Genomic DNA, 16529 nt, shown 5'->3' with positions numbered 1-16529 from the left:
AATCGGAGTCAGAGTCGAAGCGGATGTAGAGCGGATGTAGGAAATTTCAAAACTTTACACAGCCCTACAATAATTTAGATTTTCACATTTAAAAAAAAAATTATTTCAAATTTTGAAGTTATTTAAATCCGATTTGTAGGTTTCATAAAAAAATTCGAATTTTACCATTAATTAATATTTTCAGGGTTTGTTCTATGGTGTGCATATTTTATAATATCAATATTTAGTTTTTATTGATTAACTAACGGTCAGAATAATTTATATTCTTTCCAGCATTATAACCCCACAAATTAATATGAACTTATGTGATATATTATATTATACAATTAATTTAATTGTAAAGTAAATCTAAACTATCCTATAAAATTACCGAAATTTATGAATTTGTATTTATAGGATTTCTTTGAACCAATATTGACTAGGTAGTAGGCTAGCTAGGCTCCCTGCCCCCACACGATTGCCAAGTAATATCAATCTGCTTGCAGCCCAGCACATGATCTCTTCGACAATGGATAAGGAAAATCTTTTAAAACTTCAATTGAGATAACACAAAACAAAACCGGAACCACACCTACATATCCAATTCCATGGCCACCATATTCTCCCCCTCTGCCCTCTCCTCCTCCTCCTCCGCCGCCACCAGCACAGCCCCAACCACAAAACCATATGTAAACAAGCCCCAGGTTCCCCTCCCACCCTCCAAACCACCCCTAACCACCTTAACCACCGCACTCACCGCCACAGCCCTTGCCACTACACTCCTTAGCACCCCTCCTCCTTCACTAGCTGACTCCCCCGCCGCAACCTACAACCTGTATTATGGCACAGCCGCCAGCGCAGCCAACTACGGAGGCTACGGCGGTAACTCGAGCAAGAAAGATTCGGCTGAGTATGTCTACGACGTGCCGGAAGGTTGGAAGGAGCGCTTGGTCTCAAAGGTCGAGAAGGGAACCAATGGTACCGACAGCGAGTTCTACAACCCGAAGAAGAGGTCGGAGCGAGAGTACCTCACGTTCCTTTCTGGGTTTCGTCAGCTAGCGCCTAAGGACGCGGTGCTGAACAACTTGGCGTTATCGGACGTGGATTTGCAGGACCTGATAGCCAGCGCCAACAGCGTTATTTCCGAGGAGAAGAAGGACGATAATGGCCAGGTATATTATGTGTACGAGATTGATGGGGTGAGTGCGCACAGTTTGATCTCGGTAACTTGTGCAAATAATAAGCTTTATGCGCATTTCGTTAATGCGCCTGCGCCAGAGTGGAAAAAGGACCTGGACATGTTGAAGCATGTTCATGAGTCTTTCAAGACTGTTGGATCGTTTTAGTGTACTTCGAGGGTGGTGGCCAGAGGGGAATTATGAGAGTCAGGGGAAAAAGGTTTTGGTTACTGTCATACTGATGTAAGGTCAAATTTGTTATCGTGTGCCAATTTGAGATACTAATTCTATTGTATGATAATTAATTTTGTTGCTAAACTTTCATTTTGCTTGCATTTTTGGTTTACTTCGGTTCAAATGATTCGAATCGAGGACTGCAATTAAGAGAGGAAAGACAGAATGAATTGAATTGATTAGGGTAATTGAAGATGGATCCGAATGGGCGACCCTGTAGTTGGGATACCGAGTCTGTGAAGCACTGTAATGTGGATATATATTTGGAGGTTTTGGATAATTGTCAGAAATTATCAAATTTACAGGCTCATATGCAGAAAATATGCACTATTTTTCTTAAAGTGCTTCCTGTAAAGACTAGAGTTCAATTTGTTATTGAAGTGAGTGAGTATTGGACCAGAAGCCTGAAGAAAGACAAATCTTGCTGCCTGAGTAAGGATCACCATTTCGAGGTCTGATGTCCATTATGATATATATACAAAGGTCGATTTCATTAGTGTTGTCTGCTCTTCTTGTATTGCTTAAATATACGGGAGGCCAGCCGTTATACCTGCTTCGAGATATGGGAGACTGAAGGATGGAACCATATTTTCTTCATACTCTACACAACAGCTCCATCGTTTCTCCATTTATAAACAATCACTCAAGAGCGTTCGGTACTCCACTGATGATCTCCATCAATTCAATTCCTTGCTGTGGTGGAGACAATTCACATGCTTTACAATTGAGCATGAGATCAACACGACCCAGAGTGAGAAGCACCAAAAGTTGTAGATAATTTTAACAAACGATGATGGATTTCTGATTTTGAATTTGTGACACAAGAGGTTCCCTATAGGCATTTTCCCAAAAGATCAAGTACTTCAAAGAAAAGTTCTATTTGAAGAATTGCAAACTTTTTCTTGAGCATTACTCTTTATTATTGATCTATATATTCTTTTGTCATCATGTGAACCAGACAGATGGGCTGCTGCATCTCCAGCTGCAACATGTATCTTGAAGCATGAACGTATAGACGTGTTAATCTTTATCCCATTTGAGAATTCCTAGATTCCAACTACTGATCAGGAGGCTTTAATTGAGAAAGATTGAAAGCCGAAGCTTGCCATGTCAATGTGCCAATTGTGAAAAACACAGATGAGGTCCTGGGGCCGCGCGATATTCTAATTAAGTTTGGGTTTCTATATATATAAGCAGCCCCATGAACTTTGGGCTTGGACGTACAACGGCGGGAAGGCCGCTTGAAAATGTTTGCGGTCAGAGTTGTGGAATTAGCAAAAATAAGACCTTTGTGGCCTTAATTAGATCTAGACTCAGCATGCATGGCTTGGTTATATAATACTACTAGGAAGTACACGACCTTTCGATGTGATATATAGTTGGAATCATGCATATGGTATATATATTGGACGTACAGTTCTCGCAGGTTTTAGTTTATATATATTCTTTAACTTTTCTTTTCCATCACTGATGTTGATTTTTTTATTATGAGATATTTAAAAAAAAAACATTTTGAGAGAGAGAGAGAGAGAGTGAGGGAGAGAATTAAAGAGGCCGCGGGGAAAAATGGAAAGGAGAGTCAAATTAAGGAGTTAATTATTAGATTACATAAACTTGCATGCATGGTTTAAACCATAGAAAATGAGGCATGCAGTAAAGTTGGGGCAGGGATTGCGCACGAACGGTGAAAAATGAGATGGTTTGTTTCGCACAACTCCTACGCGCATTCGGATTGCAGTTCATTCTCCTCCCTCCATTCTCCTCCATCTCACTATCCTCCTCACCGAAGCTTCCCCAGGTTGATCGGATAGCAGTTCCATCTCCCCCCTTCATTCTCCTCCATCTCACTCTCCTCCTCTCCGAAGCTTCCCTAGGTCGATATTTAGTCATTCTCGATTAGTCAAACCTTTATTCACTACTCTCTTACGCATAGAAATCATTACGCCTTTTAGCTTGTACACACAATATATGAACCCTTAGTTTAACTATCCTTTTCTATGATTTTCATTTCCACAAAAAGTTTAAGATAGTTCGTGCGTTGGAATCATTGAACAAAAGTGGTTCATCATAACCACAAAGCTCAACCCATGAAAATGCAAGTTTCTGCAAAATGGATCATTCAAGGGTCTTGATCCATTGTTAGAAAATGACTGGAACAATATATAATATTCTTGGCTCTGGATCAAGTGAGCAGTACTCTCCACCTATATATATATATATATAAAAGATTCATCCCTAATCTTTCAGCTTGGATTTTACAGAATGATCAAAAGATTTGGAAATCTCAGAAAATTATCTGATTTAACTTAGCGCAAATGTCTAGGTTTTTTAGTTTTTACCTAGTATGAATTTATCACTTCATCTCCTTTCTGATCTGTACATGTGTATATGTGTGTACACACACACTGAAGTAGGTTGAATGTAATGCACATATTCAACAAGAGTAATGCTACGGATCAACCCATGTTCACGGCTGATCCGTAGCACACGTGACGTGTCTAACTATCTTTTTTTAATGCAAAACGCATCACCTAATTCATCTACCCCTCTCTCTCATCAGCTCTCTCATCCCGACGAAAGCTCCACCCGATTCTCCTTCAGCTCAGCCCGGCGTCGCCGGGCGCCACCAAGCCTCACCGCGACCACTGGCAACTCCCCCTCATGCCCGCGACCAAGCCAGCCGCTACTGATCTCCCCCACCCGCAACCCTCTCTTCCCTTTGCGGTAACCCAACAGAAATGAGTTTCACCCATTTCTCTCCCCTTACGCCGCCGTACACTGCAACCCAGACCACCACACCTCCATCATCTCACACCGGTGACCACCTCTAGCAGACCCAGCCACCACGAACCTCCTTCTCTCTCTCCATCACACACACGCAAGGTACCCATAAATGGTGGGTTTCACACGAGCTCGGGGTCATCGACGGCCCTATCGCAGCCGTGCGTTAGTTCTAACCCCACCAAGCACCTCCATTGGCATCGCGGCTCCTCCCCGAGCTCCTTCAAGCCAGCCAAACCCTCCATTTCTCCCTCGCTCTCTCTGTCTCGCCCTCCATTGAATCATTTGAATTCGGGCATTTAGGGGGGGGGGAGGACGGGCGACGGGGAGGAGAGAGAGGAATTTCAAAAATGAAATGTGTGAAATGAAAGGGAAATTGGTTTTGTTGTAAAGGTATTTTTGTCATTTTACTATGGTGTGTTTTGGATGATCTCAAACATGGGCTAATGCTAATATTATTTCATTCAACAATAAATATGAAAACTTGAACTCATTAAGAATTTTTATATCAGATGGATAAAAAGGCTCTTTGAAGAATCAAAACCTATTCCAGTATAATATATAGTTAGGAAAATGGGTTGCAGTTCATTTACGGGAAGGGAACGATGAACACCTCTTTCGTTCGTGTTTTGTGCATTTCAACTTTCCTTTCCAGTTTTGTTCGTGTTGGGCAATTGGTTATCTTTTATTTATTTTTTATTTCTTTAATTGTAGTTGAAGTGGAATAAAAAACTCTTTCCTGCGCAATCCCTACGCAAAGTTTCCTGTCCGTAGAAGAACTGTTAAACCATACACCATATAAGATAAAAATGGCTCAAAAGATCATGAGTACATACGTATACCGGTATAAGTACGTACTACATGATCATGATCTTCTTATGTATATTTATTTTTATTTCTTATGCATACATAGGATATTAAGGCACATGTCTCAGCACATAGTGCTCACACAAATCCTTCTGGAAGAATTACTCAACAACCAGATTCAGGTGCAGCAGTGACCTAACGAATTTTGCACTACAATGGAATATTCTAAAATAAGATTTTCTGTTTTTTGATTGCCACCTATTGACTATTGTGATCTATAAATACACTACGATAATATTGTACATTATATTGGAGAGTAATAAAGAATACTGAGCTGTTGAAATTCAAATGCCTTGGTTGAGACCTTTTATCAAACACTTCCTTTGTCTCATTATAAGATTATGAGTACGTATCTATATTTATATATATATATGTGGCGCCCTCGACCCCCACGTGTTATTTTTATGGAGTTCGTGACACCAGGATGATGACCACACGGATCACGCACCCCAATAACTCTGATGCTCAAAGTGTACAACATACATAAAATGTACAGTAAATTTTTTTCTTTCGCAGCGGAGGAAATTAAAGGGTCTTTCTTTATTAAGTACCAGAATTGTTCATAAAACAACAAAATAACTTTACAAATATTTTACAGTCTTCCGTCAGATAATTTAAAGAAAGCAAATAACATAATGGAAACAAGTCCCAAAACGCTGAACAACAAAACAGCGACTTAAGCTTCTGGCAGAGTCGGTCCTTCAGGTATATACTCGGGCTCTGCGTCAAACTCTACGGCACCATAAAACGGAACCGTAGGGTAAACACCACTATGAGATTATGACATCTCAGCAAGTAATTAACAAAATAACACCCAAAAACATATCTTCACAATACGTGTTTCCATGCGGACAAATAACCAATTACATTTCTTTCCCAAAAATATCATTTGTATTACTATACCTCGAAAATCCCATTTTTGTGTCCCATTCATAATTATTAAGAATTTACGCATGCACCACGGTCTCCCCTATGGACCGTTCGCACACCCTGGCTCTCTTCGTCACATCACGGGTAACGTCCGTGCATGAGACTTCGTAACGAGCGATGCTCAGTTCCGCGCCCAGCGCGTACATGGCCAAGCATCCTCTAACCTTGCCAGCCAAAGGTCACGGAATCGGTACGAGAGCGTTACCGGCTCGTCCGTTCCCGTCGTCGCCCTGCGACAACTCAGGGGATGTCACATCAGTCTGTTACGCTCCCGAGTGACCAGAGGAGCTCCACCGAGATAATGCCCCATCTCGGCTTGGGGTCGTGATACACACGTACTCATGCCATTAATGACAATAGTCTCAATTTCAATAGACAACATGACATCACAGCACAACACAATTTATTATAAACGATAAATATGCATTGCAACAGTTTATTGAAATAAATATTAAATATTTTATTTACAAAAATAAACCTCCATTTACAATTTATACAGTTTCACAAATACACGCCTATTCCCGTTCATCACTCCGGCCCAAGGCCCAAATCCAACAACTCCAATTTAAACATACCCAACACTTCAATGGCTCAAGGCCCAATTTCCAACAAACCAACAGTTCAATAATTTACAATGAACAACAGTTATAAAGTCAATTTAAATCACTTGAATTTTCGATGGAAAATTACATACACACGATGAAGTTGATAAAAATCTGGAAGATCAGGCGAAAGGAAGTGCAGCCAACAGCGACGGCGTCACAAGGCTGAAACCGTTTCTCTCAACTCACGGTTTTGAACAACACAGATGAAAAACTTAACAACAAATCCCAACCAAAATACAAGATTTGGAAGCTCAAGAGTTCGGCAACTACACAACACCACACGGGTTCAAAACCCAGAAATTTTCCGAGAAATTGTTCTCGGATCACACAAAAAATCCCGATTTGTTTAACACAAACAACACCAAACACACACCCATGGAGATCCCTAAACCAAGAGAAGCCGTGGCCTATTTATAGGCCAAAAATGGCGGTTCGCATGGCGTGCGTGTCGCACGGTGGAGGGAGGAAATAACGGCAGCATGCCATGGAGGAAAAGAGATCCTCTTGCGGACGCGTGGCACGGCGGCACTCACGGCAGCCATGCCCGACGCCACCGAGGAGCTTGCGGAAATGGTGGCGACCGTGCGATGCCACGGGTTTGATGGCAACCTTCGGGGTGCATGCCGAACGACACGAGTAGGTGGAGGTGGCTCACGGCTGGGATTTACTCCGGTAGTAGCTGCGTGGAGATCGGCAGCAGCTGCGTGGAGAAGAAATTGTAGAAGAAAGGAGAAGGAAGGAGAAGAATCGGGAAGGAGAAGGTGCGGCGCAAGAAGGGAATAAGATGGAGCTAGGGCTCCATCCCAAAACGACGCCGTTTCTGCAATGAGTGGCTGAGCACTCACGGGCCGCACGGCTGGGCCGTGCTCCGCACAGGCCTGGGCCCCCCCCCTTGCTGGGCTGGGCCGGTTTTCGGGTCACACATACACACACACACACACACACACACACACACCCACGGCCCACAGAGAAAAATACACACAAAGCCCAATAAAAAATCAAGCAAAGCCTAAATAACATAAGTCCAAAAATAAAGAGCAAATAAAAATAAATTCTCTAAATTAAAATAAAATACTAAAACAAATAACATATTTAATTAATACAATAAAATAACACTTAGAATAATAAGGATAAAAATCAAGTGAAACTAGAGATCTCACAATATATATATATATACACACACACACACACACACACACACACAAACACTAGTTAATGGTACAACGTGCAAGACACGTTTACTCAGTTGTGTGAAAAAATCCTGAAAATAATAACTATAAATAGTAAATAAAATGTGTTGAAAATAGGATAAGGTAAAGTACCATAAAAATTTTGTATAAAAATCTGAAATTGGTTTATTTCAGTAGCATTCAGAAATATGTTTTTTTCTTTCTTAGCCAAAGTCTTTAATTGAAAAACAATTATTAGCATTCAAAAGAACGAAGTTGTGACATCTGAATGCAATGAAATAAACATGTTTACCTGATGAATGTAGATGAGGGAATAATAATTTTATCTTCTAAAATAAAAACTAAATTCTATCAAGATTCATAAAAAGTATCACATCTTGTCTAGCATCATTCTCAAAACAATCCAATATTAGAAACATTTGAACTATCACCCAACAAATTCCTAAAACCATCTTGCTAATTAACTATATATTTATCTACGTATAATTGACTTGTAAAAGTCTCGTATGATGGTCGATGATATATAATTTAGAATTTATTTATGGTTATAAATATTGATAATGACATAATATATATTGAAAACATAAAGATATTATGTTTTATTTATTTATGAATTTTATAATATAAACTATAATCTAACGTATTAGAAAATATTTTATATTCAATTTTTTTTTTATAAACAAATAGTATCAAATAAGATGGAAAAAAAATAGTATAGATCATTAGTGATATAATTTGTAAATGGGCTATTTTTTGAAATAATATATTTTTCATATCTAAAGTCTGGGACCAAAAAATTGAAGCCCAATCCGTGTAATAGCCCAGTCCAAAAAAGAAACTCAAGCCTCAGCTGCCTAAACGACAACGTTTTGGCTGGAGGGAATGAAAACCCTATATTTTTCTTTCTTATCTTCTCATATGTTCCCCTTCTATGAAAAAGAAGTAAAATTTATTTTTTGAAGATTTTATTTTCTTATTACAATTTTATGGGCAATTGGTATATTAATTTAGAAAAAAAAATTATCACACTATAGGGTAATAGTCAGGTCCAAAATTATTTTTAACACTATCTATTTCTTACATCTAAAGCCTAAAAAAACAAAACTGAAGCCCAAATTCTCACATCTAAAGCCCAACCCCTCCCACTTGACCCCTCCATACGACGGCATTTAAAGAAGTAAAAAATCATAGGATTTTTTTCTCCTCTATTTCTTTCCTTCTCGGTGCTGACACCCCATTATTCTCTCAAAACTCTATCTCCAAACATCCATATTCGAGAGTCTTTTTCCCCTTCTCTCTCTTTTTCATTTTCTCTCTGTCTCCTACCTTCACCACACACTACAGACAGCCACTTGCTTATTCTCTCAGCTACATCAACACCAACAACATCTCGCCATTTTGCCTCGCCTCACTTCCTCATCTCTCTCTCTCTCTCACACACACACACACACACACACACACACACACAAGCTCTCTATTCTATCTCCATGTTATTTGTTCTTGAACAAAGATGAGGAAGACGACATCTATTAGGTGTCGGTGTATATGGGAATTTTTTTTTAATCTTTACAAACTTCAACAGATCTAAACGTTTTACTTTAGATCTGAGAAGTTTTATTCTATTTTTTAGATTTACACGTTTTAGTTTTAGTTTTTACAAACCAAGGTTTTATTTTGTAGAAATTTGTTTTGGATTTAACTGTGAAGAACACGGCTATGCTTCATGTTTTACTTTAGATCTGAGAAATCTTAGTTTATTGTTTAGATCTACAAGTTTTACGTTCTGTTTTGCAAAGCAAGGTTTGATTTTACACAAATTGTTTTCGAATTTAACCATGAAAAACACGACTGTGCCTAGTGGGAAAGCTGAAATTTTTTAGAAATTTTCTACTTTACAAATTGTTTTAAATTTGGGTGTAACGCTCTTTAACATCTGAAGAATTTATGTAAATTTTCTTTTTTTTGTATGTACATCTACATGTATTACATCTTGTTTTTACATTTTATTTCGTTTAGTCTAAATGTGTATGATTGATTTAGTGAATTTATACAAATTTGAAGGGATTTTCTTTGGATTTGCGTTGGTTTCCTCCCTCTCTTTGCTTCTTTGTTAGAAATTTCCTTTATGAATGGTTATAAATCTGAGCAGATTTGTTTCGGTTCTGTCATATGGGTATAAATTCGTTTATGAATCCTTACAAATTTGAACATATTTTGAATTTTTTTGTACAAATCCGATTGTAAATTTGTAGAAATTTGAATTATTATTTTTGGATCTATGTTGCTTTCATCTCTGTGGATATGAGTTTTTCCCTGAAGTTGAAGAAATTCAAACACAATGTGTCGGTGTGAATTTAGTGTTCATGTAAATAAGGGGCAAAAATGTAAAATCACGAATAAAACAAAAACAAACCAAGGGACACAAAGAGTAAACAAACAAAATATAGGGATAAAACCGTAAATGCACCAACAGAATACAAAAGAAAGGAATAAAAAGGAAAGATAACTAAAAAACAAGGGCAAACTTGGAAGAAAATATAGGGGTAAAAACTTAAACGTAAGAGATGGGAGAAGTGGATCAGTCATTACATGGCAGGCTAAACAAACAATAGTTGCTCACAGAAGGGCACAACTGAAAAGTAAAATACAAGAGTGAGGGATAAAACCGTAACAACAGCCAACCAAATAGGGGCATGAATGAAACAAAAGTGTCAAACAAAAAGTACTATTCATTCTTGTTCATACGTTATAGTGGCTTTTAAGATAAAAGGGTTATATATGAGAAATCCTCACAGCTGGTCTGGCTGGTTTTCAAACAAAAACAGCTTGCCACTTATAAACTTACACGTAAGCGTTCCACTGTATCTATCCTAAACTATCAAATATTAGAAAACCAATTTGTTTGCAAAAATACTAGCACCCCCTTCGAAAGAAATCCCTTGCACAGGCCTTCGTCCCTCGCACCCGCACCCTTGATTGCTCTTCGCAACCCCGAATCACACTCGCACCTCCGAATCACATCCCCTAGGTCGAAGCTCAACCTGAGCACCCCCTTCGTTGAATCACACCCGCATCCCCGTTCGCAACCCCAAATCGCATCCCCTAGGTCGAAGCCCAACGCGAAGGAAATCCCCATGAATCGGCGTCGGTCGTCCTCCACGCCTTCCGATGACTTCGACTATGATCGCCCCCAGTACACCTACTATGCCGAGCCCTCTGCTTGTCGAATGATTTTGGTTTGATTGTGGTTTGATTTTGGATTGTGGGTTGATTTTGGTTTGATTGTGGATTTTGGTCTGATTGGGTTTTGATGGAGAGGAGATGGAGATGATTGACGGAGATGGAGGAGATCGGCGATAGAGATGCGTCGGATTGAGATGGTCGGAGTTGGCGTTGGATTGAGATTCTTGTGTCGGCATCGGCGTCGGCGTTGGCGTCGGACTGAGGGCAGAGAGACCAGTGAGGAAGAGAAGACAAAGTACAGTGCTGAGGAAGAGAAGGCTAGACGAGGTGATTGTCTATGATGGGGTGTATTTCTCTTAGAGTGTTTTATCCTACGTGGCTTGAGATGAATGGAGAGCTGTTTTTGTGGGAAAACCAGCTCCACAAAACCGGTGTTAAGCAGTTCTCTATACATATATATATATAGTTATAATATGGCCGGGAGGATGAGAAAAGGAAAACGTGCATTAAGGTTATTTTGATCAATGGAAAAAATCTTGCAGTCATTAATCCACATTAATAAATAGTTTTGCGTTCATTATATATATATATATATATATATATATATATATATAATCGAATTAATATTCCTTAAACTTTCCAGATGATCAGAATATTAATTTGACAAGCTCATGATTGATTTGAATACAAGGGATTACTACTATTATTTTAAAATTAAATAAAGCCTCGACCAATCGCACAATTATAACTCTAATTAATTAATGATCACATGAACTATAAAGATAATGTTTTAGCGAACACTTCCTAATTAATTAAATATAATCACGTAATTAATGACTAGATCATTAAGGTAGATCATCTAGAATATCGAATAATAATTAACAGATCACCTAGCTGCATCGACGCCATTATTAATCCATCCTTTGTTGATGATCTTGATGTGAAAGCCTGATCTCTAAGTATATACGTCGATCGACATGATATCTCAACATTACAACAGATGATCATGACCTTGTCTAAGGATCATATCTAAGGATCATATCCATTCGCTTAATTCGATCTTTTTGTTTTTTGTTTTAACAATTTTCAATACCGCTTATAAATTGATTAATTCTTCGTACGTAGCCATAATAATAGTGAATAGGATAGGAGAATAGTGAGAGATTGATATTCTACCTTGCAAGTATTGTTAGCAGCTAGCTAGGTTCCTGCATGGCTCATGTTTATAATCTTAATTTAGATATAATTTCTACATATGATTATCTTATAACTTATTCAAGGCGGGGTTTTCATGAACATTACTTACGTACCCCCACGTACAACTAATCTATCACGTATCCACATGAGTGAATTCATTCTTCAAGCTGCATCTTGAGAACGCTTAATTCAATTAGGAACCTAGCTAGCTTCACATGACTAGGAATTAATTGATTATCTTCTTCATTTTGCTCATGGAATTTCTCCGTACGCAACCCCTAAGCTTGATTAAGCTTCTGGCCAGTGATCATCGCGCGTACATATCCAGCTAGCACACAACCTGTTAGGAAGACTTGCAGTACTTGATCTTCAGTACTACTATATATATCCTTGAAAAATTGGTGAATTTACAGTGTAAGTGAAGCTAATTAACATTGAATGTAGAACGTAGCTAATTAGAGTGAAAGAAGGCATAGATAAAGTAAGTTTTTCATCTTGTGTCTTGAGCCATATATATAATTAAAAGAGAAGATCAGCTAAATACCAGTTCATGAAGTGATGATCAGAGAATTCACCAAGAGACTCGATTTCATAATTAATTTCACATCGAGGAGTCACAATCAAGTTCATTATCTGATGCAGGTTCATCCTCTTCTCGAAAGCAATCGATACCAAAAGCTCCGTGACCGACGCCAAAAGCCTTGACGTGGTCTTTTAGAGATCTCTTATGCTTAAAGTCCGACCCACAAATGCAATACCAAACCTTCCCACAGTTCTTCTCATGGGTTCTCCAATCACCTTTCACTGCAAATGCCTTGCCACATTTTCTGCACAAGAAAGATTTGGTCCCATGCTTTCTCTTGTAATGTGTTTGGAGAGTTCTAAAATCTTTGAGAGGCCTCGCTCTTGGGTGCTCTATATTGTGCTTGCATCCTGGTGCACAGCAATAGCATGCGAGCCTTAGCATGGCTGTCGGCTGAGTTCCCTTCAGAGAGTGTGGTCCTTTCCTGTATTGAGATCCATGTCCCCACATATGCATCTGCAGTGTCAAGAAAAAAGCATTTTTACTGTTAGAGAGAGATAGAGTCCTGAAAATCACATGGGACAATCACTGCATCTAAAACCAGGTTACAAACTTTTGATGGCAAAGAGAGACGCGCACTTTTACCCAAAAAAACATATACTACACTCACCACATCTTACCGTCTTACTTCACTGATCACTTATTATCCGTTTAGTTTCCCTTGTTATCTTAAATTTGAATTCGCCTTTCTTTCTTTCTTTCTTCTTTCTTCCTTTTTTTCAGATTTGAAACCACCTTTTTTTCAAAATCAAGATTCGCCTTTTTTTTTTTCTCCTCGTTCACCTAAAGATATTTGATCAGAAACTTATTATGTTGGGTTAAATATAATATAATACCACTTATAAACTTCCACCATTAATGCTGTCAATCTAAAATCTCCAACCTGTCAAGGACCACAGAATAGTATTAAAAGTAACAAAGGCATGTGTTATCTGAATTTTCAGTACAAAGAACTATTTTTCTCTCACAGTTGTGGACTTAGTAACATGACTCATGTGAGACTTGGACGCAGACATTTTACCGACTTCTGTTTGGACTAAAAGTTATTGATTTACCGTACTTCTAGGCTGAAAATTGTTTTAAGACTTTTCTTCTTTAAAGGAGACGGCCAATGCCATATGGTTTTAGTTGTCTCCTCTCTGCCCTCTTGGTGTAGGTGCATCTGAATCTCAGGTTTGTTTTAACCGGCATGCATAAGAGATGTCTTTTCAAAATTTTACTGCTACTTAACTACATTGAACAGACTGGAGGGTTCAGACTTCAGACTGTGAGCTCAGGATCTTGATCAAGAGGATCAGAAATTCTGAAGCATGCGTATACTAGATCTTATCAATGCTATTTTCTTTTCTCACACTTGCAACTGCGTGCTACGTACACAACCTTCAAAGTGCCAAAGACAAGGGGAACATTTTCATGAACGGTAAAACAAAACAAAGAAAAGTACTGGAGCTAGTATATATGTGTGTATACACATGATGACAGAAATATATATAAAATACAAGGAAAACCTTAATCTAGCTCAAAGAAGGACAACAAGAACTCATTGAGTGCTCAAAAGAGAGAGGAAGGTGAGTGAATAAAAGGGAGAAGATCGAAGAAAGAAAAGTTAAGCCTTAGGGAATTTTGATTCATGCAATGGAGGCGTACCTGGAGATTATTGTATCTATTAAAGGTCTTGGAGCAAACTGGACAGGAGAACTGAGAAGGACCAATGAGAATCTGTGAAGGGTTGGAATCCAATACTGACTCTGGTTGGGTCTGTCCAAGGGGTATCCTGACATCACGTTAAGTACTCCTCCTTCCTTATCCGTCACATGATCTGCTGAAGGAGAGATCAACATAGAGCCCGAATGTGAACTAGGGCTAGGGAGGCCTATATGTAGGGCTACGGCAAAAGTTTCATCTCCATCAACCTTGTTCTTGTCCTCTTCCTCTTCCATTGCACTACTTGAGGACTCGTGTTCTTCATGTCTGGTAAGGCTTAAGCTGTTTATTAGAGGAAGAGCTTCCTTGAGAGGAGGTGAGGAAGGTGATGAGGGAATAGTGGGTTGGCACTCAAGAATGGAAGATCTGTGCTTTATGATGTTATCTGAACAGGAATAAAAAGGATAGGGATTCAAACTAGGGTTGGAGTAATAAGAAGGGAAAGAAGAAAAGTGAGGATGGAGATCAGGCATGAAATTGAGCCGTCCTGTGCAGAAATTGGAGTGGGGTCTGTCATGGTTAAAGATTGGATAGGAAGAACAAAGAGGTGGATGTTTGGTGCTGAGCAACCAGAGGAATATATAAATATTAAGGTGAGAGAGAGAGAGAGAGACAAAGGGTGGGGTAATCTTATAGTAAAAGAGAAAAGCTGAAAGCAAGTAGAAAGTCAAGAAATTACCCCCTGCAGACCAAGAAGATAAAGAACAAAGGCGAGTAGATGAGAAAAGGAGAAAGAGAGAAAAAGCTAGTACTATAGTCAGAGATTAGACTTGCCCGTTGCCTCCTAAGAAAGGAGAGCCCGTGGGAACATTCTCTCTCTCCCTCTTCCTCTCTCTCAAGCAACATGTAATTATATATATTTATATATATATATATATTTCAGGCACCAACCGACATTTGCTTCAGTTGGCGGGTCTAGTGTTTCTAATACGTGCAAGCCCTCTTTTTCACTTGCCACCGTCAAATATAATTATATAAGTATCAAAGTGCAGTAGAGTAGATTTGGGATGAGAGCTTATATAAATATATATATATATATATATTTGTGCGTGCGTGTGTATGATAAACCTGCTCTATCTATTGCCCATAAATCTCCTATATATATATACATTAATTTTTCGCAGAAAGTTCTCCTTCTACTCCGGTCTCATTGCCTGCCGATCGAGTCATGACTCCTTTTAATCAAGTACTCTGGCCTAGTTTGGCTACCGATCGAATATGTAACTTGAATCACTTCTCTAAAAACATGAGAAATTCCCCTTGAAGCATAATCTTATGTCATATCATGACATGCATGCATGGACTAATTTCAAGTAACAACACAGAGGCATGCAATACTAATTACTCATGAATTTGTTTGCTTAGCAAAGTTAGCTACACACTAAGTTATTGTATTTTTCACTTTCAAAAGATAAATACAATTTAAAAGTACATAAAACTTTATATACTAATTTAATTTCTTCTTCTAATATTAAACATTCCGAAATACTTGACAGAATATTGTACTGATCAGTGAACACCTTGCAGATAATGACACGTTTACGTTCATCATGTCCAGTAGTGTCCATTCTGATTTCTTGAGGTTTAAGTAGTAAGTACTTCGCACTTAGTGACAGACGGCACTCCAATCCGGAGAATCGATCCTTCGACAGAAGTTGCAGCTAGCTAGCATTGACGCGATTTGGACACGTGTAGCTGAATATTATATCCATCAAAATCAAGAACAGCCTGCATGTCGGTACTATGGCGTGAAAGTGATTGGCAAATGTTAAGCTAGCTAGTGGCCTGAAAGTTCAAGTACTAGTACTATCTGTAATATTGAAGTCGGCAAGGACCGTACGTACGTACTGGTACTACAGCCACAGGACACAAAAGCTATATGTTTCTGTTCATTAAGATGGAAGTAGTGGTGATCATGGCCGGGTAAAACGGATTAGGATGATATCTAGTCGATCTCAAAGAAGTTCAGAAACGGCCTATAGCTAGCTACCCTTATCTTTTGACTAGTCCTTATACAGATCAGACAGAGATCATAAGCTAGCTAGCGCGCTCCGGCCCATTGAATCGGAAGAAGATGAAGGAGATCGTGGATCGACTT

At 38.8% G+C, this 16529-nt stretch overlaps 1 protein-coding gene and 1 pseudogene across 1 annotated transcript; one reads left to right on the top strand and one right to left on the bottom strand.

Moving 5' to 3' along the window:
• Window positions 1-425: 425 nt before the first annotated feature.
• LOC121239751 (thylakoid lumenal 19 kDa protein, chloroplastic) lies at window positions 426-1475 on the top strand. Its single transcript, XM_041137057.1, has one exon. It carries the CDS (start codon window positions 588-590, stop codon window positions 1323-1325), a length of 738 nt encoding a protein of 245 aa, XP_040992991.1. The 5' UTR covers window positions 426-587; the 3' UTR covers window positions 1326-1475.
• Window positions 1476-12485: 11010 nt separating this feature from the next.
• Window positions 12486-15037, bottom strand: LOC121238377 (annotated as a pseudogene).
• Window positions 15038-16529: the final 1492 nt, after the last annotated feature.

This window comes from Juglans microcarpa x Juglans regia, chromosome 7D (genome assembly GCF_004785595.1).
Source record: "Juglans microcarpa x Juglans regia isolate MS1-56 chromosome 7D, Jm3101_v1.0, whole genome shotgun sequence".
Lineage (NCBI taxonomy): Eukaryota > Viridiplantae > Streptophyta > Magnoliopsida > Fagales > Juglandaceae > Juglans > Juglans microcarpa x Juglans regia.
Note: the sequence above shows the minus strand (reverse complement) of the source record. Positions and strands in the feature narration are given on the sequence as shown.